The 26,230-nt window shown below is 49.1% G+C and overlaps 1 protein-coding gene across 4 annotated transcripts in view; it reads right to left on the bottom strand.

Annotated features, from left to right (window-relative positions):
- MEAK7 (MTOR associated protein, eak-7 homolog) overlaps window positions 1-24,451 on the bottom strand; it is a 46,344-nt gene extending 21,893 nt beyond the window's left edge. Inside the window, exons 1-2 of one of the 4 annotated variants that reach the window (XR_009692340.1) lie at window positions 24,422-24,451; window positions 575-756 (exon numbers count right to left, since the gene is read on the bottom strand). Coding sequence is in view for 3 of the 4 variants with exons in the window: in XM_061138305.1 (XP_060994288.1) it covers window positions 575-756; window positions 24,422-24,437 (198 nt within the window). In the remaining variant the exon portion in view is untranslated. Of the gene's footprint in view, window positions 1-574; window positions 757-7,872; window positions 7,927-24,421 lie in introns of those variants that run through there. The other 3 variants (XM_061138306.1, XM_061138305.1, XM_061138307.1) reach the window with 3 other exon arrangements.
- Between the last annotated feature and the right edge of the window lie 1,779 nt (window positions 24,452-26,230).

The following is a 26,230-nucleotide window of genomic DNA, read 5'->3' on the forward strand; positions in this document are numbered from 1 at the left end:
TTCATCTGAAACTAACACAAGATTGTAAAGTCACCAGAGGGGCCAAAGATGTCTGTGATGTCTGCACTCTGAGCACCTGAATGCACGCGGTTAAGAGCCACAAGGAACGGAGCCAAAAGATGGGGAAAAGGGCAGTCCTTACTCCTTGTCAGGAGCACCCTGACCCTGAAACTTCATTATTTTGTTGGGGAAACAACAAAATTCCTAGGACATCAAACACTTACAAATCCTGAAGGCCAAGGTGGACTTGAAACTTGGCAGTTATCAGACCCACAAGGACAGGCTGGGCAGCCCATCACCCCTTGCGGGGAGAAATCAGGGTATGGCAGTACAAGAGATGGGAATCAATCAGCCCCTCTGGTCAACCTCAGGTGGGAAAAGTCCCCGAACAGTGTGAAGGCAGAGCGGAGCAGCTGCCACACTGGCCACAGAACCCACAAGGCTGAAAGTAGGTACTATCTGTTCCTTCACAGAAAACACATCTCTCCGTGTTCCCACACCTGCCATACAGGAACCGAGGGTCAGCAGCAGCCTGACCCCTGCTCCCAACTAAACATGAACTCCCGACTGTTACCCTTGCCTTCAGTGCCTGCAGAGAGAAGGATCTGTGCGAGGTACTGGAGCCAAGATTCTCCGACGACAGAGCATCGAACAGCCTGTTGACCTCAGCCTGCTCCCCGGGGAGAAACCGCGAGGAGAACTCCTGTTCTGGGTGACTCTTGCTGTTCCCCATCTGTCCCTGTGGCTGGCGGGACTCTGCAGGAGAGAAATTCACACCCAGTTAGAGAGAGAAATCAAATATGTATAAGTGGCTCAGTCAAAGAGTCCGCCTGCAGTGCAGGAGACCCGGGTGCAATCCCTGAATCAGAAAGGTCCCCTGGAAAAGGAAATGGCAACCCACTCCAGTATCCTTGCCTGGTGAATCCTACAGACAGAAGGAGCCTGGTGGGCTACAGTCCATGGGGTTGCAACAGTCAGACATGACTTAGCGACTAAACCACATATATATTTTAACTATTTTGCTGTTTTATCTTATTTTATTGCCGCATGCCATGTGGGATCTTAGTTCCCTCACCAGGGATTGAACCCATGCCCTCTGCATTGAAAGTGTGGCATCTTAACCACTGGGCCACCAAGGAAGCCCCAAAATATGTCAATCATAGAAAATAAATGTCAGTAATTATACGGTCAAGGTAAGCAACACTGATCTACTTGCAAAATGCAGCAAAAATGCAGACCTATGTAGTGTTTCAATGTGGTAGAAATTATTATTATTATTATTATTATTATTATTTTAGTTGCTCAGTCATGTCTGACTCTTTGTGACCCCATGGACTGTAGCTCACCAGGCTCCTCTGTCCATGGGGATTCTCCAGGCAAGAATACTGGAGTGGGATGCCACTTCCTTCTCCAGGGGACAAATTAGTTGACACAAATAAAATGCGAAAACTCAATCAGATTCCTCTGACTTCTCAAAGACTCCTCATAACTGCCAATCAACTGTCTGGATTTCTTTGTTCCAAAATACTTTCTAAGCTAATGTAACTAACAGGTAGAAAAATCAGGATTTTAATCTAAATATTCATTTTTTTTAAAAAAACCTGAGTTGAAAACATAACCTGTAAGGGTGGATGATTACACGTATTTAAATAAAATCAACACCTTGCACATATCACCTACAGAGCATAAGTGCCATGGGACACGCTCTTCCGTTGCGATCCTGGCTTCTCCTGGCGGCTGGGCAGCCTCAGGCAAGTGACCAAAACTCTCTGCGCCCCAGGTTTCTCATTTGTAAAGTGGGAATAATCACAGCCCAACCTCAGATGGATGGGATCTTGGCACATGCTGGCCAAAGCTGTGAGAACCCAGCCCAGGCCTCATCTCTGGGAGGGATACTGAGAGAGGCTGGCACCCAAAAGCAGCTGGCCCAGGGGCTGCATTCGGGTCCCAGACCTCATCACAGAAAGGGGTCCAGCACCATCCGATCCACGGATTCAGACAGAAAAGCACATCCAAGATGAAACAACCACGTAGGAGGCAGAGTGCCACAACTTCCTAACTCCTGTCTTTAGACTTCATCTGGGCCCCACCATGGTCAAACTGCTGGGGAGAGGGGCAGCCCCCCCCCCCCCCGCCGGCCCAAAGCAACAGCCCACAGACTCCCCACAGGTCACGTGGAGGGGGCAGGCTGTCCACAATCCAGGTGGAGCATGGATCACAGACCTCAAGAGGAAGCGGGGTACATGTGGGGCCTTTCTTCTTACTGAAGTGAGATTCACATAACACCACAAAATGACCCATTTCAAAGTGAGCGATTCAGTGCCATTTGGTACATGCACAATGTGGTGAGACCCTCCATCTAGACCCAGAACATTTCCACGACCCGAAAAGAAATTCCACACCCACTAGTGGTCACACCCCATTCTGGGCTCCCCAGGCCCTGGCAACCACTAACACACTGTCCCTGTGGATTTGCCTGTTCTGGACACCTCGTGTAAATGAAATCATCCAACACGTGGTCTTTGGGGTTTGGCTTTCTCCACTCAGTATAACATTTTAAGCGTTCATCCATATTGTAGCATGATTAGGACTCCATTCTTCTTGGGTGAGTAATATTCCAGTGTGTGAAGATACTGTGTTTGGCTTATCCATTCAGCTGTTGATGGACATTTGAGCTATTTTCTGTCTTGAGGGTGCTGTGAACATATGTGTACATGTACTTGTTCGAGTCCCTATTTTCAAATTGGGAGGGGGATGGATATACCTAGGAATGGAATTGTGGGATCGTATAATCTAATGTTTATTTTTTGAGGAATTACCAAACTGTTTTCCGTTTTATATTCCCAGCAGCAAAGCATGAGGGTTCCCATTTCTCCACATGCTCTCCAACATTCTTGTTATTTTTCCGTCTTTTTAATCCCACCGTTGTGTCGCAGGGGGGGCATCTGCCCTGAAGAGGACGCCTCCAGCACAGGGCTCCTAGGAGGGGCTCCAGCACACTCACAAAGGCTGCTCCAAACGGGGGCTTATGCAGCCCAGGCATTTTGATCTAAATGCTTCCACTTCTCAGCTTTCTCAGCAGCTTAAGAGCCGAGAAGGAAAGCTTCCAGCCCCTGGCTTGGATTCCAGTCTGCGAGAGGCTTCCTTGTCTCTGAAATACAGGGGGCGGCACCTGCTGGTGCCTGATCCCCTTCGGGGGGCACAGCCCAAGCGGCCTTGCCAAGGCAGACCTGTCCTCTTTGTCAACTCTTCTAAGAGCCCAAGAAACCATCTGATCAGTAGGACGTGCTGAGGAGATGAGCCATCTGCACTGTTCTGACTGGGAAGGGAGCTGTGGGTTATTTTGGGACCCCGCACGGTGACCTGATCTGCCTGTGGTTTTGCTTCTGCTTGTTGCTACCCCCACTTTGCTTACATTACTGGTAAATTGCAACAGCTTTAGTCAAAAATATTTTCAGATTCATACCCTCCCCAAGCAGGGAAATTCAAGATTTCTCTCAAGATCTCTGCTAATTTATCAAATCACTGAAAACTTATCGCTCAACCTTCCCTGCATCCCTATCTTGTTATCCTGCTGAAATCTTGAAAATGCAAGTGTATAAAAATACACCCTAGGAATTCCAGTTTGTTCTCAGGGTCTTCATACCAAAGGTCATCACGACTTTTCACATCCTCTAGAAAACTTTAAAGTTTGTGACACTAGAAGGCCCATGACTCACCTAAACGCTGGAAGAGATGACTGCCTTCTGAACACCTGGGGGGTTTTTGAGATGTTAACACAGCTCATGTCAGAGCTGGACCCTCCAGGCCGGCTGATAGCCGTGCCTACCCCGGTAGGCTCCCAAGGCCAACCTGGCAGATGCATGTGGTCCACTTGGAATGTCAGATGCCAGTCCCCGTGAGCAGTTCCCTTGGGCCCCCCATCTGGCTCGGAGGGCCCTCCTGTCAACCTCTGCACACCTCACCAGCTACTCAGCCTCGGGTTCCAAGACTACCCAGCGCTCCTGACTTTCAGAGAACTGACTATTGCCCTGAGGGACACAGACCCCTCCTTGCTCACTCTGCTTGGACCCCACCTCCACCTCCCACCCTCCCCCAGTTTCATGCCTGACTCACACACCCGTAGAATCTGAAAATCATAAAGGAGACTCTGCCCCATGGCCACCTGGTGGCCGGCACCCGAGCCAGCCTGGTGCATGTGGATATGCGGACACACTGGTCCAAGGCCTGCTGTTCCTCGCCCACCCCTCAGGTGGACAGCCCGTTCCCCACCACCTCATGAGATCCTGGGTGCAAACCCCAGGAGGCCAGCCTGGCCCCAGTCCTGAGAAAACCAGGCCCCCCCACATTTGGCCCCCACGGGCCACACTCCTAGGCCCCAGGCACTCAGCAGCCCCGTGGATCAATGCCCTCAGTTTACCACTCATGACCGGTCCCTGCCCACCTCTGCACCCCACGGCCCACAGCACCTGGGTCCCCAGGAAACAGGCAGAGGATCCAGCCAACACCACCTCCAGCCCCTTTCACGGTGATGCCTCTAAATGCTGCACCTCAGATTCCCCACATTCTGGGAGAGCGGCCTTCCTTCTCAGGACTGAGGAATCGCTCTCCCAGGGGCTACCAGCCTCTTTAAGGGGGATGTCTGGGGCTGAAAGGCTGCCGGCCTGTAAACGCCTCTCCTCAGACGTCCCCAAGTGTTCCACGGCTGAGGACCCAGTGCAGCCAGGGGCTGTCCCACCAGGTCACGGGCCCGCCGCCTCCAGGACATTGGCTTTCCTGACACTGGCACAGGCATCTAAGTCCTTCCACAGATGACGGCGTCTCCTGGGCCAGGCCCCGTCAGGGGGCGGGCAGACAGAAGCCTCAGACAGGGCCTGCAGGAGTGTCCCGTCCAGCAAACAGTGTGGAGATTGGCGGGGAGGGGGTGAGCAGAACACAGGAGACAGCGAGAACGTGTCCCAAAGGACACAATCCGGCTGGGTTTTCCAGCACCCAGAGGCGGCTCAGCCAGGAAGCCAGCACAGTGCACAAAGGCGCAGGGTGAATCCAAGATGGTCCAGGCGAGGTCTGGTGTGGGGAGGGCGCCTGAGGCGGCTACAGAGCAAGGCCGGCCCTCCTCTGCCTCTACCCAACCCCTCACTTTCAGCCCACCCAGTCCCCTCCTCTGGCCCACCAGAAACAGGCTCCTCCACTGCTGTCGGGAGACAGCAGCCTGGCCTCCAGGGGGCCTGAACACCCACAGGAAAGGACCGAGGCCGGGCTAGGCGCCTGCAGGGAAGACCAGAGGGGAGAAATGCAAGGAGACGTGCAGCCCATGGCATGGGGGGAGCTCAGGGCGGCGCCTGGGGGAGATGCCAGGAAAGGCCCAGAAGCGGGGCAGCCGGCAACACTGGATTTCCTTCCAGGAGGAGGGAGAATGGGGTGTGGCAGCCTCCAGCCAGACAGCCTCTGAGGCCACGCCCCCTGGCCCCACCCACCAGTCTGGGGGTCCACAGGGCACCGGTGAGAAGACGCATCTCAGGACAGCTCTAGGAGGCTTCTCTCGTGGCTCGGTGGTGAGGAGTCGGCCTGCCAATGCAGGAGACATGAGTTCGATCCCTGATCTTGGAAGACCCCACGTGCTGCGGAGCAACTAAGCCTGTGCACCTCAACCACTGAGCCCAAGCTCTAGAGCCAGGGGGCCCCAACTACTGAGCATACGTGCTGCAACTACTGAAGCCGGCATGCTCTAGAGCCCGTGCTCCACAACAAGAGAAGCCACTGATATGAGAAACCCGAGCACCAGAACTAGAGAACAGCCCCTGCTCACCAAAACTACAGATAAGCCCACCCAGCGATGAAGACCCAGCACAGCTAAAAAAAAAAAAAAAAAAAAAATCAGAAAAACTGGCTGAATGATTGAATAAGTGAATGCAATTTAAAAAGAAAAGACAGCTCTAAGGATGCCCCACCTCCTGCTAAAAAGGCCCCCCAAAAGGCAGGATGAAGTGATGGCAGTGGTACAACGTTCCCGAGTTCATCCTGCCTGGACGCCATCACCTGAATCAGGCCTGAAACCTTTTCAATTAACTTTGGGGAGGAACTGAAGGCCTTAGACATGCCCTTACTTCTCCCCAAAGGCACATTTCTGAACTTTCAGTCCCTGAAATGGTTTTCTCACAGGACGCTCCTGGGTGCACCTTGATACGTGCAACAGAATTTTTTCCTGGCAAGCCGTGCATAAAACCACCCAGAGCTGGCCTGGGTCTCCTGCAGGTTTAGTATATCATGTTCTCTGTCAAGGGGACACACCTAAATGTTTCTTTAAGGTTGCCAAGCCCAGTGGTTCTCAACTGGGGGTGGTTTTGTCTGCCAGGGGACAGCCGGCAATGATGTCTGCTTGGCACAGCCAGGGAGGTTGTGGTTCTAGCCACTGCTGCCACCTATTGGTTAGAAACCAGCGGTCCTATGAAATACCCTACAATGCACAGGACAGCCCCCACAACAAAGAGGACCCCGCCCCAAATGTGAGGAGGGCTGGGGATGAGAAACTGGTGGAGCTGAGGGGCAGAGCAGGACGGTCGGCACTGGAGTGCGCTGATCTCCACAGCGTTTGCCTCTCTGGACAGGGGACGCAAAGATGCATAGATCTGAGTTCAAGTTCTGACATTGGCTGGTGTGACTGTGGGCAAGTTACTAAGCCATTTCCAGCCCTCGTGAAACAAGGAAAGTGCCTCCAGTCCTGTAACGAGTTGGGGGGAGGGATTAAATGAGGTAACATAGGGCATTTAACTCAGCTTTCTGGAGGCCAGAGGAGACACATGAGCTCAAAGCAACAAGATCTGAGACCTTGAACTCAGATCTATACATCTGCCTTGCAACAAGGGGAACAGCCCAGCTTGGAAAAAACAAACCCCTCAGGGCTGGGGAGGGAGCCAGGAGCTGTTTTTCCTGCAGAATGGGCCACAGTAAACTGGCTGGCATCCAAGGATGGCTCAGACAACTCTTTTCAGAGCCTTTCTGAAGGTTCCCATCCTCAGGAGACACCCTGGACTCCCCACCTCCTCCAAGGAAGCACGGTCCCCCTGTCCCTCAGTACGCCCTTTCTGGGAAGACTCCAACCACCTCATCTGCATCAAGCTTTGTTTACATCCCAGAGCCAGCAGCCCTCTGGGAGGGGTCAGCTTGAGCCTGGGCCAGCCACTGGCTGCACAGAGTCCTTGCTGGCCAGAAGGTGACCTGTCCCGCTCCTGCCCCCATGCTGGCCTCCCTCCCTCCAGGGAGCCCCGGTGACTGATCTGCAGGGGGGCACTTTCTCCTCCTCTCTCCTCTGCCCTGAATTTAGCCGTCAGCTCCACCCTCCTGGGACAAAGCGAGCAGGTTGTGTCCAACCCAGTACACACTCCAGCACAACCCCCTGCCTCGCCTCTTCCTGAAGATGCTCCGCAGGTTCTTCCCGCATCTACACAGCTCTTTCTCGCTCTCCCTCCTGACAGCTGGCCTCCACCCTGGGGACCTTCCGGCAAGCACCGGCCTAGAACCCTCTGACCTCAACGACGTGAAAAGTAGGAGAGGAGTAATTCTGTGCTCCAACTGACCTAGCGGGGAGACCCTCCCTCGCAGCTGTCCCCCTATCACTCCCCACTCCATCCCAAGGCAGAAGCACCGGATGCCAGGAAGGTCAGGGCCCAGGTCCACCGCGGCACTAACTGCCTCCGGGACGAAGGTTATCATCCCCATCGCTTCGCTGATCAGGCTGCTCCCTCTGCGGCCCCAGGCCGGTGACCTTCCCTTACTCCCAGCCTCAAGTCCACCGCTCCGCTCACTGAGGTCCTAGCCCTCCTCCCCAGAGCCCACCGGATCTGCCTTTCCGGTTGCAGTCCACAGATTTACCTCTGGAGTGGCCCAACAGCGACGGCGCTGACAGACAGCTCTCTGTCCCAGTCGCAGGAGTGAAAGTCTAGGAGGCGGGGTGTGATAAAAATCCAGCCAATGGACATGCACAGGCAAGGAGAGGGCGGAGCTGTGGGCGGGGCCAGATGCAGGAAGAAAGGAGGTGGGACTCCTGAAGAGCCGCGCGGGGAGGAGCTGGGAAGGGAGATGGAGGCGGGACTCGGGAAGAGAGTGGCTGAGGGCTGAGGGGAGGAGCCAGGGAGGAGCACGTGGGGAGGGCGGGGTTTTCCGGGTTGGAGCGAAGAAACCTGCGGCTGTGGGAGCAGCGGGGGTGCGGCTGGGATGAGGGCGGAGCTGAGAGGGGAGCGGGCCCCAGGGAGACCCAGTGAGAGGTAGGTCACCCAGCAATGGGACCTTCCACTCACTCTGGCACCCCTCTGCTCCCCTCAACTAACCTGGGTGTAGCCTCCCATCCCCGAGCCTGGGTTCCCGCTTCCCTGTCCCCCCCACCACTGCTCCCCCACAGCCCAGACCCTACCCCTTCCTGGGAACCCTCACTTCGGCCTGCGTTCTCTACCAGTCCTTTCCAGGAGCGTTCTCATGTGCTTAAGTCTGTCCAGTCCTGATAAATTAACTCTCCTTGACCCTCAGGTCTTCTCCAGCTTCTGCCACCCCAGCCCACCCCCCATGCCCTCCACCCCAGCTTCACTCCATAATGTCTAAGGACTACTGTCCAGATTTATTAACCTTCCATTCATTCCCCAAACCACGGAAACCCGGTCTCCCGGGCCCTTTCACTAAATCTACAGGGCACTGCAAATGGTGATTGCAACCATGAAATTAAAAGATGCTTACTCCTTGGAAGGGAAGTTATGACCAACCTAGACAGCACATTAAAAAGCAGAGACATTATTTTGTCAACAAAGGTCCGTCTAGTCAAGGTTTTTCCAGTAGTCATGTATGGATATGAGAGTTGGACTATAAACAAAGCTGAGCGCCGAAGAATTGATGCTTTTGAACTGTGGTGTTGGAGAAGACTCTTGAGAGTCCCTTGGACTGCAAGGAGATCCAATCAGTCCATCCTAAAGGAAATCAGTCCTGGGTGTTCATTGGAAGGACTGATGTTGAAGCTGAAGCTCCAATATTTTGGCCACCTGATGTGAAGAGCTGACTCATTTGAAAAGACCCTGATGTTGGGGAAGATTGAAGGCAGGAGGAGAAGGGGACAACAGAGAATGAGATGGTTGGATGGCATCACCGACTGAAAGGACATGAGTTTGGGTAAACTCCGGGAGTTGGAGATAGACAGGGAGGCCTGGCATGCTGTGGTTCATGGAGTCACAAAGAGTCAGACACAACTGAGCGACTGAACTGACCTGAACAGGGCACTTCCAGTCCTTACGTGCAGGAGTTCACAGTCAGCATTCCTGCCTTATAAAAACTCTCCTTCCTGGGGATCTAGGTCACCAGCCCTGGCTTTTCTCCTCCCCCACCCCCACCCGATAATTTATACTTCACACATCCTCTGTGAGGTCACTTCCTTCCACTGACTGCCTTCCTGGTGACTTCACTTCCCACCTGTCTGTGCTGCAGACCCCCAAACCTGCATGTCCAACTGATAGTCTAGCCTGCACCCTGACCCCATACATCCACAAGGCTGTACCTCAAACTCAGCCCAGCCAAACCCAAACTCCTCCCTCCTGAGGGCTGGCCACCACCTTCCAGGCCCAACTCAGAGACCTGAAACCACCCCAGGCCCCTCCTGCTGTTTCTCTCCCCATGTTCTATTACTTCCTGAATCTGTTTTGCCTCCAAGGTTTGGCCTGCATCCACCCACTTCCCTCTGCATCCCCAGAGCCCCCTGGTCTGGGCCAGAGCCCAATAACAGCATCCTTCCCTCCTCCAGCCAGAGCCAATAGAACAGTCAGCACAGAAGTCCTTATCCTGCCTCCAAGACAGAGATGACATCACAGGATCAGGCAGGGTAACAGACACAGAGAAAACCAGCTGCTGGATTTCGCTGTCCTCAAGTTCACAGGGAATCGCACTTCTCAAGGAAACGCAGCTGCCACTGTAAAGCATCCTAACAACCCTTTTCTTGTGCTGTGACTGTTTTACTCAAAAAGAAACTTTGAACTCTAAAATTATAGATGAGCAGACACTTTGCTGTTTGCAATTCTACCATTCAGAATGAAACTTTCCACCCCGGGAGAATTTTAACTTTGACACAGGAGCAGCCTGGATTTTCAACCAAAGTGCAGATCCAGATAAGTGGTTTCTGACCATGATGGTCCACAGCCCTCCTAACTCCGTGGTTCCCATGGGAACAGGAGCTGGGTCCACATTACAGCCCAGATGGGATGCTGGCCCCTTCCCACCTGGCCCTGTTTGGCCCTGAGCCTGTTGAAACACTGCTTTTTTAAAGTTTCATCCAAATTCCACCTGTCTACAATATCCTATGAAAACTCTCTTTGCCTTTGTCAGTTTCAGCTGTCCGGGATTCCCAATGCACTGTGCGCAGGCCTGATCTGTCTGACTGCAGGGCTGACCTTGGTGCTCAGGGACCTGTGGGGCTGAGCCCTGCTGGTCAAAGGTGCCCAATAGTACTGACCACCTACTGCAGGCCAGGCGTGGTGACACGACAGTGAGCATCACAGTCCACACCCTCAACCGAGGGTCCGTTATCACTCAGTTCCACCTGCTGAATGAGTGGGGAGGAGGAGGATTAAATTGAGGGGAGGGGATAGTCGTGAGGGGGTAGTGTGGTTGTGGAGGAGAGGCTTGGGAAGATAAGGGGGGGAAAGACCAGGACAAGGAGAGGCTATGGTGGGAAAACAGATGGGCTATTATAAGGTACACAGAGACTTTCAGGCTTACAAAGAGCTCAGAGCTAGAGAACAGTATGGAGGCTCCTTAAAAAACTATAGAGTTGCCATACAATCCAGCAATGCCACTTCTGGGCATATATCTGGAGAAAAATATCATTTGAAAAGACACATGCATCCCTATGTTCACAGAAGCACTGTTTACAGTAGCCAAGACATAGAAGACATGGGTCTTCCCTGTAGCTCAAATGGTAAAGAGTTCTCCTGCAATGCAGGAGACCAGGGTTCAATCCCTGGGTTGGGAAGATCCTCTGGAGAAGGGAATGGCAACCCACTCCAGTATTCTTGCCTGGAAAATCCCAGGAACAGAGGAGCCTGGCAGGCTATAGTCCATGGGGTCGCAAAGAGCTGGACATGACTGAGAAGCTAACACTACTACTAAGACACAGAAACAACCTAAGTGTCCATCGGCAGAGGAAGGGATAAAGAAGATGTGGTACATGTACACAAACGGGATATTACTCAGCCATAAAAAAGAATGAGATAATGCCATCTGTAGCACAAGAACAGACATAGAGATTATCAGACTAAGTAAGTCAAAGGCAAATATGCTATTACTTATATGTGGAATCTTAAAAAAAAATGATACAAATGAACTTATTTACAAAACATAAATAGACCCACAGACACAGAAAATAAATGAACAGTTATCAAAGGGGAAAGGGGAAAGGGATAAATTAGGAGTTTGGAATGAACAGATACATACTACTATATATAAAACAGATAGCCAACAGGAACCTCCTGTATATCACAGAGAACTATACTCAATATGTTGTGATAACCTATAAGGGAAAAGAATCTGAAAAACAATATATACATACACACACACACACACACACATATATATATAATATGAATCACTTTGCTATATGCCTGAAACTAACACATTGCATATAAATCAACTGTACTTCAATTTAAAAAAAAAGAACTGAAGGCCATCTGGACATTTTCCTCTTCTGCATCAAGGGTCTACTGTCTTCCAAGCTCTATCTGTCCATCCTCATCCCCATCTTCCTGCTCCTTAGACGCTTCCTGGCCAGAGCCCCTTCCTGCCTGCTGCCTGGGGGCTGCCTGGTTGCTGTTAGCTGGTGATGCCTGGTCCCTCATGGAGAGATGAGTCTGAGCACAGAGGCTGTCCCATAAGAGCAAAGTGTCCTGAAGCCCAGAAGCCCCCAGCCTCCTGCGGAAGGGAACATGAGGCAGTAACCCCAGCTCTCCATCTCTTCTCACTCAGGTTTCTGCCACCTGCAGCCAGTGGAGTGAGAGGATTAGATCCACTGAACTTATGAGTACAGAACTCATGACTTCAGGAATATCCAACGTGGCTGCATTCTATGCCAAAAGGTAATTTCCTGTAGCCCACTGAGGGCAGGGGGCCATGGTGGTCCCAGAGGCAGGCATTGGGGGTGGGGGCCACTGGGGGCACCCCAGTTGTAGAGATCACAACAGTAAAACCAACTAAAAATCAGTCTGATTTTCATCACCAAGTGCCAGCAATTCTAAGCATCATCAAGTGATATCATTTGTTTCCCTGAAAAAGCCTTTTATTCGGCTATGCACTAAACCAGAAGTTGGCAGGCTTTTTCTGTAAAGGGCCAGATAGTAAATATTGTTGATTTTTCAAGCCATACCATCTCTATCACAGCTACTCAAAGCTGCTGTTGACACCAAAATAGCCACAGGCAATAGAAAAACAGTTGGACATAGCTGTGCTCCTCTCTGACTTTCTTTAAGGACACTGAAATGTGAATTTCACATAATTTTCACACATCAGAAAATATTATTCTTCTGATTTTGTGTCCAACTGTTTAAAATAAGAAAATCATTCTTAGCTCACTGGCTATATAAAAGCAGACAGTGGCCAAACTGCAGTTACTGTCATGTTTTAATATGTATATTTTTTAATCTATGTATTTTTTAATTGATATTTATATAAGTTTCAAATTGTACTTTTTTTTTCGGCCATAACATGCAGCATGTGGGATCTTAATTCAACAACCAAAGATTAAACTTCTGCCCCCTCTATTGGGAGTACAGAATCTTAACTACAGGACCACCAGGGAAGTCCCCAAATTGTGCACTTTTGCTACATTTCCTTTAAAACCTGGGTTTGTTCCATTTCCTTTCAAAAACTGGTGGCTCAATGGTAAAGAATCTGCCCGCCAGTGCAGGAGACACGGGTTCAGTCTTTAGTCTGGGAAGATCCCGCATGCTGCAGAGCAGCTAAGCCCCTATGTCACAACTACTGAACCTGTGCTCTAGACCCAGAAGTGGCAACTACTTAGCCCACATGCTGCCACTACTGAAGCCCACATGCCCTAGAACCCATACTCAACAACAAGAGAAGCCACCACAATGAGAAGCCTACACCACAGCTAGAGAGTAGCCCCCACTCACAGGTGACTAGAGAAGAGCCTACACAGCAACAGAGACCCAGCACCAGCGCAGCCAAAAATTAACAAATAAAACGAAAACCTGGGTTTACCAATCCTGTTTTAAATTACACCAAAAAATAATAAAATACCTAGGAAAAAAAATCTAACCAGTGAGTTGAGAGACCTATATGCTGAGAAGTGTAAAACATTGATAAAGGAAGTTGAAGATGATTCAAAGAAATGGAGAGATATGTCATGTTCTTGAATTGAAAGAATCAATATTGTTAAAATGGCATACTACCCAAAGTAGTCTACAGATTTAACGTGATCTCCATCAAATTACCCATGACATTTTTTCACAGAATTAGAATAATCCTAAAATTGACATGAACCACAAAAGAACCAGAAATGCCAAAGCAATCCTGAGGAGAAAGAACCCAGCAGGAGGTATAACCCTCCCGGACTGTAGACAACACTACAAAGCTATAGAAATCAAAACGACACGGCACCAGGACGTCCCTGGTGGCCCAGGGAATCCACCTTGCAATGCTGGGGGTGCAGGTTCAATCCCTGGTCAGGGAACTAAGATCCCACATGCTGCAGAGCAACTAAACCCACACACCTCAATTACAGAGACCACACACTCCGCAACTAGAGAAAGCCTGCATGCTGCAACGAAGTGCCCACACAGCACAGTGAAGACCCAGGGTGGCCTAAATAACTAAATAATACAACGTGGTATTGGCACACAAACAGGCACTTGGATCAATTAACAGAATAAAGAACCCAGAAATAAACCCACACACCTACGGTCAATTAATCTTTGACAAAAGAGGCAAGAATATACAGTGGGAAAGACAGTTTCTTCAGCAAGCAGTGCTGGGAAAGCTAAACAGATGCATGGAAATCAGGACAGTTAGCACACTCCTTCACACCATACACAAAAATAAATTCATACTGGCTTAAAGACTGAAATATAAAACATGACACCCTGAAACTCCTACAAGAGAGCACAGGCAAAACATTCTCTGATATAAATCGTACCAATATTTTCTTAGTTTAGTCCTAAAGCAAAAGAAATAAAAGCAAAGATAAACAAATGGGACCTACTTAAACTCATAAACTTTTGCACAGCAGTGGAAACCATAAACAGAATGAAAAGACAACCTACAGTCTGGGAGAAAATATTTGCAAATGACGCCACCAACAAGGTTTTAATTTCCAAAATATACGTACAGTTCACACAACTCAATAAAAAAACAAAACAAAACAGAATTTGAAAAAGAATAGATACATGTATATATAAAACTGAATCACCTTGCTATATACTTGAAACTAACCAACATTGTTAATCAACTATAATCCAATGCAAAATAAAAATTAAAAAGAAAAAAGAAAAACCCAATCAAAAACTGGGCAGACGACCTACACCGACACTTCTCCAAAGACAGACAGAAGGCAGTTGATACTCAACATCGCTAATTACTAGAGAAAGGCATCAATGTTACAAGTTACCACTTCACACTGGTCAGAATGAAAGTAAAAGGGAAAGTTGCTCAGTCCAGTCTGACTCTTTGTGTCCCCATGGACTATACAGTCCATCCATGTAATTCTCCAGGAGTGGGTAGCCTTTCCCTTTTCCAGGGGATCTTCCTAACCCAGGAATCGAACTCAGGTCTCCCACATTGCAGGTGGATTCTTTACCAGCTGAGCCACAAGGGAAGCCCAAGTCAGAATGGCCATCATCAAAAAGTCTACAATGAATGCTGCAAAGGGTGTGGCAAAAAGAGAACCCGCCTACGCTGTTGGTGGGAATGTAAATCGTGCAGCCACTATGGAAACCAGTTCAGAGGTTCCTTTAAAAACTGAAAATAGAGTTACCATATGACCCAGCAATCCCACTCCTGGGCATGTATCCAGAGAAGGCCATAATTAAAAAATATACACGTACCCCAATGTTCACTGAAGCACTGTTGACAACAGCCAGGACATGGAAGCAACCTAAATGATCATCAACAGATGAATGGCTAATGTATAGTATCATTATGATACTAGATGATGGGGAGGGAGATGGGAGGGAGGTTTAAAGGGAGGGGATATATGTACACCTATGGCTGATTCAAATAAAATTTTAAGAAATAATACAAGAATGTTTAAAAAAAGATGTGTACATACGTACAATGGAATATTACTCAGCCATAAAAAAGAGTGAAATAATGTCATTTGCAGCAACATAGATGGACCTGGAGGTGATCATACTAAGTGAAGTAAGCCAAAGACAAATACTATATGCTATCACTTACATGTAGAATCTAAAAAATAATACAAACATTTAAAAAACAGACTCATAAATACAAACCATAAACAGAAAACAAATTTTACAGTTACCGGCAGGGAAATGGGAGAACATGGGATTAACAGACACACACAACTATAAATAAAACAGATAAACAACAAAGACCTACTATATAATATAGGGAACTATATTCAATATCTTATAATAACCTATCATGAAAAAGAATCTGGGGACTTCCCTGATGGTCTAGTGACTAAGACCCCACGCTCCCAAGGCAGGGGACCTGGATTCAATCCCTGGTCAGGGAACTAGATCCCACATGCTGTAACTAAGAGGTCCCAGGCCACAACTAAAGATCCCACGTACCCTGACTAAGACCCAGCACAGTCAAATAAATAAATATCTTTTTTTAAAAAGGAATATGATAAAAGATTATGAAACTGAAAAAATGAAAGTGTTCGTCACTCAGTCGTGTCTGACTCTTTGCAACACAGTGGACTGTAGCCTGCCAGTCCATGGACTTCTCTAGGCAAAAATACTGGAGTGGTTAGCCATTCCCTTCTCCTGGGCATCTTTCTGACCCAGGGATCAAACCCGGGTCTCCTACATTGCAGGCAGATTCTTTTACCATCTGAGCCACCAGGGAAGCCCCAAGAGTACTGACATGGGTAGCCATTCCTTTTTCCAGGGGATCTTCCTGACCCAGGGATCAAACCCAGATCCCCTGCATTGCAGGCAGATTCTTTACTGTCTGAGCCACCAGGGAAGCCCATATATACATATATGTGTATGTGCGTGTGTATATGTATATATACATGGCTTCCCAGCCATATATATATAGCTTCCCAAGTGGCGCTACTGGTAAAGAGTTCACATGCCAAAGCAAGAGATGCGGGTTTGAATCCTGAGTTGGGAAGATCCCCTGGAGGAGGGCATGGCAACCCCCTCCAGTATTCTTGCCTGGAGAATTCCATAGACAGAAGGAGCCTGGTGGGCTGCAGTTCATGAGGTGGCAAAGAGTTGGACACAACTGAGCACACACACACACACAAACATACAAATAACTGAATCACTGGGCTGTATACTTAAAACTAACACGATATTTGTAATCACCTATACGTCAGTAAAAAGGAATTTTTTTAAACAAGAAAACTGTTTATTTGGAGAATGCCCAGTTACAGGTCTTGCTCCAACATCTCAATAGTAAGTTTGGCAATACCCAGAACTTTCCAAGCTCACTTACAGCACAGTTTGGGTTTCCAGCTCCTTCTGTGGTATGTATTCCCAGGTTGAAAGAACAGATTTGAAATAAGCATCAGAAACACAGTGATGGGGAAGACTAGGAAACAGGCCATAGGCTACTTCAGCGCCATCATTCTACACGACCATTTGGACTTTTTGTGTTAAAAAGTCTCAACTGCAGAACAATCTAAAAAGCTTTTAGAATAAATCCCAAAGCAACTAAAGTATAAATGGTTTTTCCATTTCTGGACTGTACCATGAAATGAAATTTGTGTGAATCTCTGTCAAATGTAGCCTGAGGCTTTCTCTATTCATATAGCTGTTGCTTCTGGAAGGCAAAGCTCATAAAACATGTTCATATACACGTGATGGACAAAATAAATGTGCAAGAGAAGACAAATATCCCTCTCAAAGAACCTCAGTAATTTGCGGAGCTGCTCCCAAGGAGAGGAGGTAGACCATGGCTCCCCCTCCTTAGGCCTGGGCTGCACGCAGTAGCCTTCTTCCAAAGAGGACAGGATGGGAATGAACTGTATGGACAACAAGATTGACCAGGCCACCGCAGGCAGTGACCGACATCAACAGTGATATGCTGGGACTTCCCTAGTGATCCAGTGGCTAAGACTCCTTGCTCCCAATGCAGGAGGCCTGGGATCGATCCCTGGTCAGGGAACTAGACCTCACATGCCACAACTAAAGAGTTTACAAGCCATAACTAAAGATGTCACATGTCACAACTTAATATATATATATATATATATATATATATATATATAGACATATATATATCCTGCATGCTGTAATGCCACAACTAAGACCCAGTGCAGCCAAATTAATTATTAAAAAAAAAAAGCAGTGATAAACTGTGTGGACAGAAGAGGCCCCTTTAACCAGAGGGCCCCTCTGTGACCCTGGTCTGGGGCACCCTCAGTCCATCACGGACCCAGCAAAGGCAGCTTCTCCACTTTGCAAGCTGGCCTACAAGCACAGGACCCTTGAGCCCTGGGCTCGTCTGTGGTTCTCTGGACCTTCTGCACAGTCCCCATCTCTGCCAGCCCCACTGGGCACAGCTCTTTCAACTGCCTGGACACCTTCTATCATCTCTCCATGAGCTCACATCTCCATGTAAGGGAGGGTGAACGCCTCCAAGGAGGAAGGTGTCAGAGGGTCAAGGTCACGGAGCTGAGGGGGTATCAGAGGAGAGACGTGTTGGAGGGCTGAGTCCGTCCCCAGGAGGCGGGCGGAGAGCTGGCCTCTGACCTCAGGGCTGGGGGTGGGGGCCACAGTGTCCCTCCAAGGGCTCCAGCCAGTGGCCACATCGCACATGCCACAGCCAAGGTGTGGGGGCGGTGGAGCGGGGTCTGCTCCTGGCGGTGACCATCCTGCCACCCAGCAGTCAGAGGTACGGGATCTGGGACAGGACTCAGGACACACCCTGGGCGCAGCCACCTAGAATCATGGTGACTCTCCCCGGGGCCCCGCAGTGACAGGCTACAGGGGCTCAGCCAGCCCAGGGCAGACGGAGCTGCCAGTGTGGGGACAGACACTGCCCAGGCAGGGGAGCTGCAGTGGCCCAGGAGGCCCCCCAAGGAAACACAGAAGGGATCAAAGTCAGCTCAAATCACAGGCCAGACCCAGGTGGCCTGAAGCCAGCCTGCCCCCCAAGGAGGTCGATCAGCAGCCCCCAGTGACATTCATGTCTTAATTCCCAGGACCTGCAGGTATGTGAGTTGACATGGCAAAGGGGACTTTGCAGACCTGATTAAGTTAAGGATCTTGAGATGGGAGATCATCCTGGATTATGCAGGTGGGCCTGATGTCATCACAGGTCCTCCTGAGAGAGTGTGCGGGTCAGAATCAGACAAGGAGATGTGATGATAGAAGAGGTAGGGAGGGGGAGAGGACTGGTAGGAGGGAGGGACTGGAAGAGGCTAAGCCTACTAGTTTGAAGATGAAGGATTTCTAGAATCTGGAAAAGGCAGGGAAGGAATTCTCCTCCAGAACCTTCAGAGAGAACACAGCCCTGCAGACACCTTGGTTTCAGACTTCTGACTTCCTGAACTATGACAGAATAAATGAACATCTTAAGCCAGTAAATGTGTGGTCTTTTGCTCCAGCAGCAATGGGAAACCAATAAACTCTCATCGGTCAAATAAAAACTTTCTGTCTGTCACCACCTCTCCTCCCTCCCCCACAAGCCTGCAGAGGGCAGAGCAGAGTCACCAGATGTAGCAAATAAAGATACAAAACACCCTGTAGAGTTTGAATTTCAGACAATGAACATTTATTACTATGAATAATCCCAAATATTGCCTGAAAGTGAAAGGGTTAGTCACTCAGTCATGTCCAACTCTTTGTGATCCCACAGACTATAGCCCACCAAGCTCCTCTGTCCATGAAATTCTCCAGGCAAGAATATCGGAGTGGGTTGCCACTCCCTTCTCCAGGGGATCTTCCCAACCCAGGGATCGAAGCTGGGTCTCTCACATTGCAGGCAGATTTCTTTACCATCTGAGCCATCAGGGAAGCAAATATTGCCTGGAACATACTTAAATAAAAAGAAAGGATTCGTTCTTCATCTGAAAGACAAATTTAACTGGACATCCTGGTTTTACCAGGCAACCCTAGCCAGAAAGAGCAGCTGCAGAAGAATGGAGCAGAGAAGAAGAAAACCACCCTCCCCCTAAGATCCAGGGCATGCACTCCAAGGGAGCAGAGAGATTTCATGTTAAATCCAGCTCCACACCTGTTAGCTAGATATGGCACAGTTTTAATGAATGACCTGGGACCACTTTCCATCTAAAGTGACCCTGGGACTTAATTTCCTAAGGATGGAGAGGAAAAAAACCCAGGGAAATCTGGGCTTTTCATCTAAGGACAGAAAGGTGGCTCTCTGCCTCCATCACACTGAGAAGGTAAGAGGGACAGCAGGAAATAAAGCTGGCTTTGTGATGGCTCCTGCTAGCTTGGACCAGTGATAACAGGATGGATCAGCTTGGTCTCCAGCCCAAGGTCAAGGTGCAAACAGATGCTGGCTGCCACAAGGAAGGAATCCTGTGCTTGCTCTTCCCACAGAATATGGAACCGCTGAGGGGCTAGAAGCAGGACTTTTCCATTTCCCAAGCCCAGACGCGGCACAGCTAATGTAGCCAGGTGCCCACAAGGTGGCGCTCATAATCACCACAAAACTATGTGCTCTGGTCAGTTTTCACAATGAATATTGCTGGACAGTTTTTAGATTTACAAGCTTGTTGAGAAGAGGATACTGAGAGTTCCTGTGTATGTCTCAGTCCCAGACTGAGTTTCCCCTGTGACTAACATCATACATTAGTGAAGAACATCCATCACCACTGATGAACCAATACCGATCCCTCGTTACATTCTCCTTAATCATCACATCTCTAGGTATCTCTGGGCTGTAACAGTTTCTCAGACTTTCCTGGTTAATGATAACCGGGGGAGGTGTTTGGTAAGGTGCCTAACGGGATTCGTCGGAGCTTTTTCTCGTGGTTAGACTGGGGTTGGACTTCGGGGGATGAAGACCCCAGAGGTACAGTGCCCTTCGCAACACAGCATGTCAAGGGTCCATGCCGTCCCCGAGAATCCTCACTGCTGGGGTTGACCTTGATCACCCAGCCAAGGTCAGCCCTGTCCAGTCTATACTCTGTACACTTGCTCCCCTTTTCCATAATAAGCTCCTTGGATCATGTGTGTGTGTGTGTGTGTGTTTTAAGGTTTCCTTTTTTTTTGCAGGGTGGGGGGAGGGTTGCGCTGAGTGGCTTGCAACATCTCAGTTCCCCAACCAGCGATTGAACCCAGGCCCCAGCAATGAAAGCCCAGAATCCTAACCAGTAGGCCACCAGGGAACTCTCAAAGGTTTTACTTTTTTAAACCATTTCCTGTCTCTCCTGGTTAGGAGACTGGGGGTGGGGTAAAAAGTAGGGGGCCGGGGCTGCCTGTCACATGGTGTGAGAACAAAGTGGAGACATACAGCCCAAGGTTGACAAAGGCTGGACCCTAAGACAGTTACCTGGGGTTCTTGCTTCTTCCGGCCCCACCAATGATCCAAGTTAAACACCATCAGTGTCCTTGAAGGGGTCACAGGAAGGAAAAATCCAGGAGGGGGCAGCCAGGGAGAACGGTGAGACAGCAGACTGTACGACCCTGCCCGGGGAGCAGCACCAGGCGTGTGGGGTCCGGAGAGCCTGGCATCAAGCATGCGCCCCGACACCCGGCCCCACAGGAGGCGCGCAGGATGGGGGCTGGTTGCCCCCTACCCCACTCCATCCAGGCCAGCCTCCTTGTAGCTCAGTGAGGTTCCACCAGTTAAGCCAGATCACACCTCTCTTAAAGCACTTCAAAAACACTCCAGCAGCTTCCCACCAACCAAGGCAGACTCTGTGGGCCCCCCAGCAGGGCCACGCCACCTCTCCGCCCTCAGGCCTGGAGCACACAGAGTCCCCAGCTCACGTGGGCCCTTCCACTGCCAGGACGAGGGTCCCACTTCCTCCATCCCCTCACCTTCAGGCCTTGGGTCAGAGTCCACCTACCAGAGACCTTCCTGCCCCCAGCCCCAGATGCCACGGTGAAGTGGAAGCTGAGAGGGTGGTATCCCTTGAAGACTCAACAGGGTTCAAGGGCTGTGTGGGAAAACCTAAGCTGGCCTGCAGGGAAGACCCTGAGGATGAGCCCTGGGGCTCAGGGGTTTAGCCCCATCCCATGACTGCCACCCCACCCCCGTCCCCCAAGGCTTAAGTTCTGCAGCTGATTCCTGTGGCCGCCTCCTGCCTCCCGCGGGCACACACAGTGGCCACCTTCATGGTATTTTGTGAGCCAGGCTCTCTGCGGGGTTAGTTACATCCTGGTTTTGCAGTAAATGTCTGAGAGGTCAACCCAGCCCTTCTCACCACGATAACACTCTGGGATTCTGCTTTTGTGGTGCTCAGTCTTTTTCTTCTCGAAAACCATAAAAGGTGTCACATCCCCCGAAGCACAGGCTCCGCTGGGAGTGCCGTGGGGGCTGGGCCGGGCGAGGCCCCTGCAGCCCGGCTCACCTGTGCCTCCAGGGGTTGCCTTATAAGGTGAAAAGCAGGCTCCGGCGGCTGCGGGTTCAGCCCAGGTTTCAAAGAGGAAGTCCTCAGTTTCGCAGAAGCAGAGGTTTCTGCACGTCTGGCCTACAAGCCCGCAGCCAGCTCACTACAGGGTGTCTCAGGGTATCTGCTATCAAGCAGGAGTTAAATGCCAAAGATGCGTGGAAACACAGGCCTTCCTCCTGCCTGGCAGTTAAAACCAGAAGAGACGCTCGGGCATTCGTCACCAGGAGAAGCAGGTGGCCAGGCAGGAGGGTGCTAGAACATTAGGGCAAGCACATGAAGCTGCAGCTTGGGCTCTCGACGATGAAACTTCGAGCACATGTCAGCTCCCTGTGAACGATGGGCCAGGCCCGAACCGGGAGCCTGACACGCAGCTCTGAATGCTCACACAGATGAGCAGCCTAAGTACCACCATTAGTCCCACTTTACAGAGAAGGACAACTGAGGCTCAGAGGAGGGCAGCGACTTACCTAAGGTTAAGAGAAGTAACTTTTCTACCAGACAACCGTCAAGCGGGAGAGACAGAAGAGGCCCCCAGGAACACCCCTCTGGGAAAGATCACTGTTGAAGGCAGCCTCAGGCCACGCGTGGCTACCAAGCCTTTCAACTGGTCCCAACCAAGATGGGCTGTGAGTGTGGAACCCACGCTGGAGTTCAGAGTCTTGGGTGTATATTTTTAGATTTTTTAAGTTAAGGAAATTTTCATTTTAAAATATCTCCAAATTTTTCAGCTTCATTTTGAAATCAGTATAGATTCATGGGAAGCTGCAAAGATAGTACCCAGAGGTCCTGGTACCCTTTGCTCTGCTTCATATGGGGACATCTTACATAGTTACTGTAATTACTGCACAGAATCAAAACCAGGAAACTGACATATGTGTGTATAATGCCTTTCATCACTTGCGTAGATTCATGTAACCACCACCACGATCAAGATACAGGACTCTTCCCATACCAGAAAGGTTCCCCTTGTGCTATCTTTCCTTGATTATAGAGTAGAGATGACCAGTTGAAATATTATCAACTGTGTTGGGTTACAAAAAACAGATCATTAAGGGACTTGCCCAGTGGTCCAGTGGCTGAGACTCTGCACTCCCAGTGCAGGGGGAATGGGTTCAATCCCTGCTCAGGGAACTAGATCCTACATAACACAGCTAAGACCCAGTATGGTCAAATGTGAGAAATAACTTTTTTTAAAGAGATCATTAAGATGAATATTGCCCGTTTCTTTTCACTTTGAAAATGCGCCACTATATTAGAATCATGTATGGGGCTTGCCCCCTTCCTATGAACAGCTCTGGCTTAGAAGCTCAGACCCAGCTCGGCCTTTAGAACAGGTCACCTGACCTCCCTGAGCCTGGCTCCTCTGGAGCAGGCCAGGCTTTCAGAGTAAATGTACAACTGTCCGTTCAATCAGTGCATTTATGGAGTGACTGCTGTGTGCCAGGTGTTATCCTAAGCGCTGGGGACACAGAAGCAAAGACTCTAGTTTAGACAGGAATTGTCCCCAGGGCACGTAAATCCAGCAGGGGATCCCAGCATCCCAGGCCCTTCTGAACTCCCACCTCTCAGAACTCAGTGGGAGGCAAGCCGAAGGAAGTGGCAGTGGGGGAGAAACAAAGTGCTGACGTATGGAGGATGCTGACGTGTATATGAACACACAGCTGCGGTTCCCAAGCAGAGAACTCAGTAGCCAGCCCTGGACTCCAGCGCCTGACTCCCAGGCACCTCCCATCCCCCATGCGTCCACCTGTCCTTCCACCCACCTCAGACTCAAGGACATGGGGAACGGACTGTGGTTGCCAAGGCAAAAGGGAGTTGGGGGAAGGACTGAGTGAGGGGCTGGGGTTAGCAGATGCAAACCAGTGTCTATAGGATGGATAAACAACAAGGTCCTACTGCGGAGCACAGGCAATTATATTCAGTATCCTACGATAAACCTTTTAAACTGCCGTGCTGGAGAAGACTCTTGAGAGTCCCTTGGACAGCAAGGAGTTCAAACCAGTCAATCCTAAAGGAAATCAATCCTGAATATTCATTGGAACGACTGATGATGAAGCTGAAGCTCCAATACTTTAGCCACCCAATGTGAAGAGCTAACTCTTTGGAAAAGACCTTGATGCTGGGAAAGACTGAGAGCAAGAGAAGGGGGTGACAGAGGATGAGGTGGTTGGATGGCATCATCGACACAATGGACATGAGTCTGAGCAAACTCCAGGAGTTGGTGAAGGACAAAAAGCCTAGTGTGCTGCTGCAGTCCATGGGGTTGCAAAGAGTTGGACGTGACTTAGCAACTGAACAACAAGATAAACCACAATGTTAAAGAACATTTTAAAAAGAATATATGTATATGTAAAGCTGAATCACTTTGCTGAACAGCAGAAATTAATAGCATTATAAATCAACTCTACCTCAATTTAAAAAACAAAATAACAACAAAAAAACATTCACACATGCAAAAAAGAGAAAAATTTCTAACATGAGGAAAAGCAGATTAACCAACTTTCTTAACACCTGCCATCTAGATTAAACAATCATCAACATTTTGCCCTATTTCCTATTGTTCTTGGGAGTATTTGAAAGAAAATTATAGTCATCCTAACATTTTAGCTTTAAATCTATCTGTCTGCATCTCTGTGAAAAATGATACTTTCTTACCTAACCACAATGCCATCAACAATATTTCCTTAATATAAGCTGGTCTTCACTCCGTGGACTCTGATTAGAAATGCTGAGTCCTGGGCCTTGCCCCAGACCTGCTCAATCAGAATCTGCATCTTCATAAGGTCCCCAAGAATTCGTGTGCCTGCTAGTTGGAGAAGCAAGCGTTTTATCTAGTCTGTTGTAGAACTGTCTACCTCAAGACCCATCCAGGTCCTAACCCCATGACTTCAGACTATGACCTTATTTGGAAGTAGGGTCACTGCAGACATAATTCGTTCAGATGAGGTCAGAGTGGCAGAGGGTGGCTCCTAATCCAACATGACTGGTGCCCGTATTTTAAAAATTAGAGACAGATGTGCATAAAGGGAAGAGGATGTGAAGAGACAGAGTATAAAAAAAAATGAAATAATGCCATTTGCAGCAACATGGATGGACCTAGAGATTATCTTATTAAGTGAAGGAAGTCAGAAAGAGAAAGACAAACACCATGTGATATCACTTATTTGTGGAATCTAAAAAATAATACAAATGAACTTACTTAAAAAACAGAAATTGGGGGCTTCCCTGATGGCTCAGTGGTAAAGAATTTGCCTGTTATTGCAGGAGACACAGGTTTGATCCCTGATCTGGGAAGATCCCACATGGCCCAGAGCAGCTAAGCCCATGTGCCACAACTATTGAACCTGGGAGCCACAACTACTGAAGCTTGTGCACCCAGAGCCCATGCTCCACTACAAGAGAAGCTACAACAACGATAAACCCATGCACCACAACTAGAGAAAAGCCCATGCAGCAATTAACTCCCGCAGAGCCAAAATTAAATCAATAAATAAAATTATATTTTAAAAAAACCGAGCAGAAATTGACTCACAGACATAGAAAACAAACTTATACTTACCAAAGGAGAAAGGTGAGGGAGGCAAATAAACTAGGAGGTTGTGATGAACATATACACAGCAGTATACATAAAACAGATGATCAAGAAGGACCTACTATAGGTAAGGCCTTGGTGCTTTCACTGCAGTGGTCTGGGTCCAATCCTTGGTCAAGGAACTAAGATCCCACAAGCCATGCAATGTGGCCAAAAATAATAATAATAAATACAATTTGCAACCCACTCCAGTATTCTTGCCTGGAAAATTCCATGGACAGAGAAGCTTGGGGTCTATGGGGTCCATGGGGTCGCAAAGAGTCGGACACGACTGAGCATGCACATACCATGATGAGCCCAAATAGCCAAAAGCAACCTTGAGAAAGTTAGATCACCATTATACTTTCTGATTTCAAGTTATATTACAAAGATACAGTAATCAAAACAATATGGTACTCCCTCTGGCAATCAATTTAACAGGACTGACCTACTGTCAGCACTAAGACTCTTTCATGAGATGCAATAATCCACCAAGTCAGCTCCTGGACTGTGAAACTTAAAAGTTTCAAAGGTGGGACTTTAGAGGAACAAAATTTGCCACACCAAAATGCCTTTGACACATGGATTGTTTTGAGCTTAAAAAAAAAAAAAAAAATCAAACCACAAAAGATGGAGGAAGAAATTTTGACTTTCCTCTAACTGCCTGGGCTTCCCCGGTGGCTCAGTGGTAAAGCATCTACCTGCCAATGCAGGAGACACAGGTTTAGTCCTTGGGTCAGGAAGATCCCCTGGAGAAGGAAATGGCAACCCACTCCAGTAGGCTTGCCTGGACAGAGGAGCCTGGTGGGCTACAGTCCATGGGGTCGCAAAACAATCGGACACAACTTAGCAACTGAACAACAGATTCCTGTAAGAGAGCCTCCATCACCGAC

Source organism: Dama dama, chromosome 4 (genome assembly GCF_033118175.1).
Source record: "Dama dama isolate Ldn47 chromosome 4, ASM3311817v1, whole genome shotgun sequence".
NCBI classification, from domain to species: domain Eukaryota; kingdom Metazoa; phylum Chordata; class Mammalia; order Artiodactyla; family Cervidae; genus Dama; species Dama dama.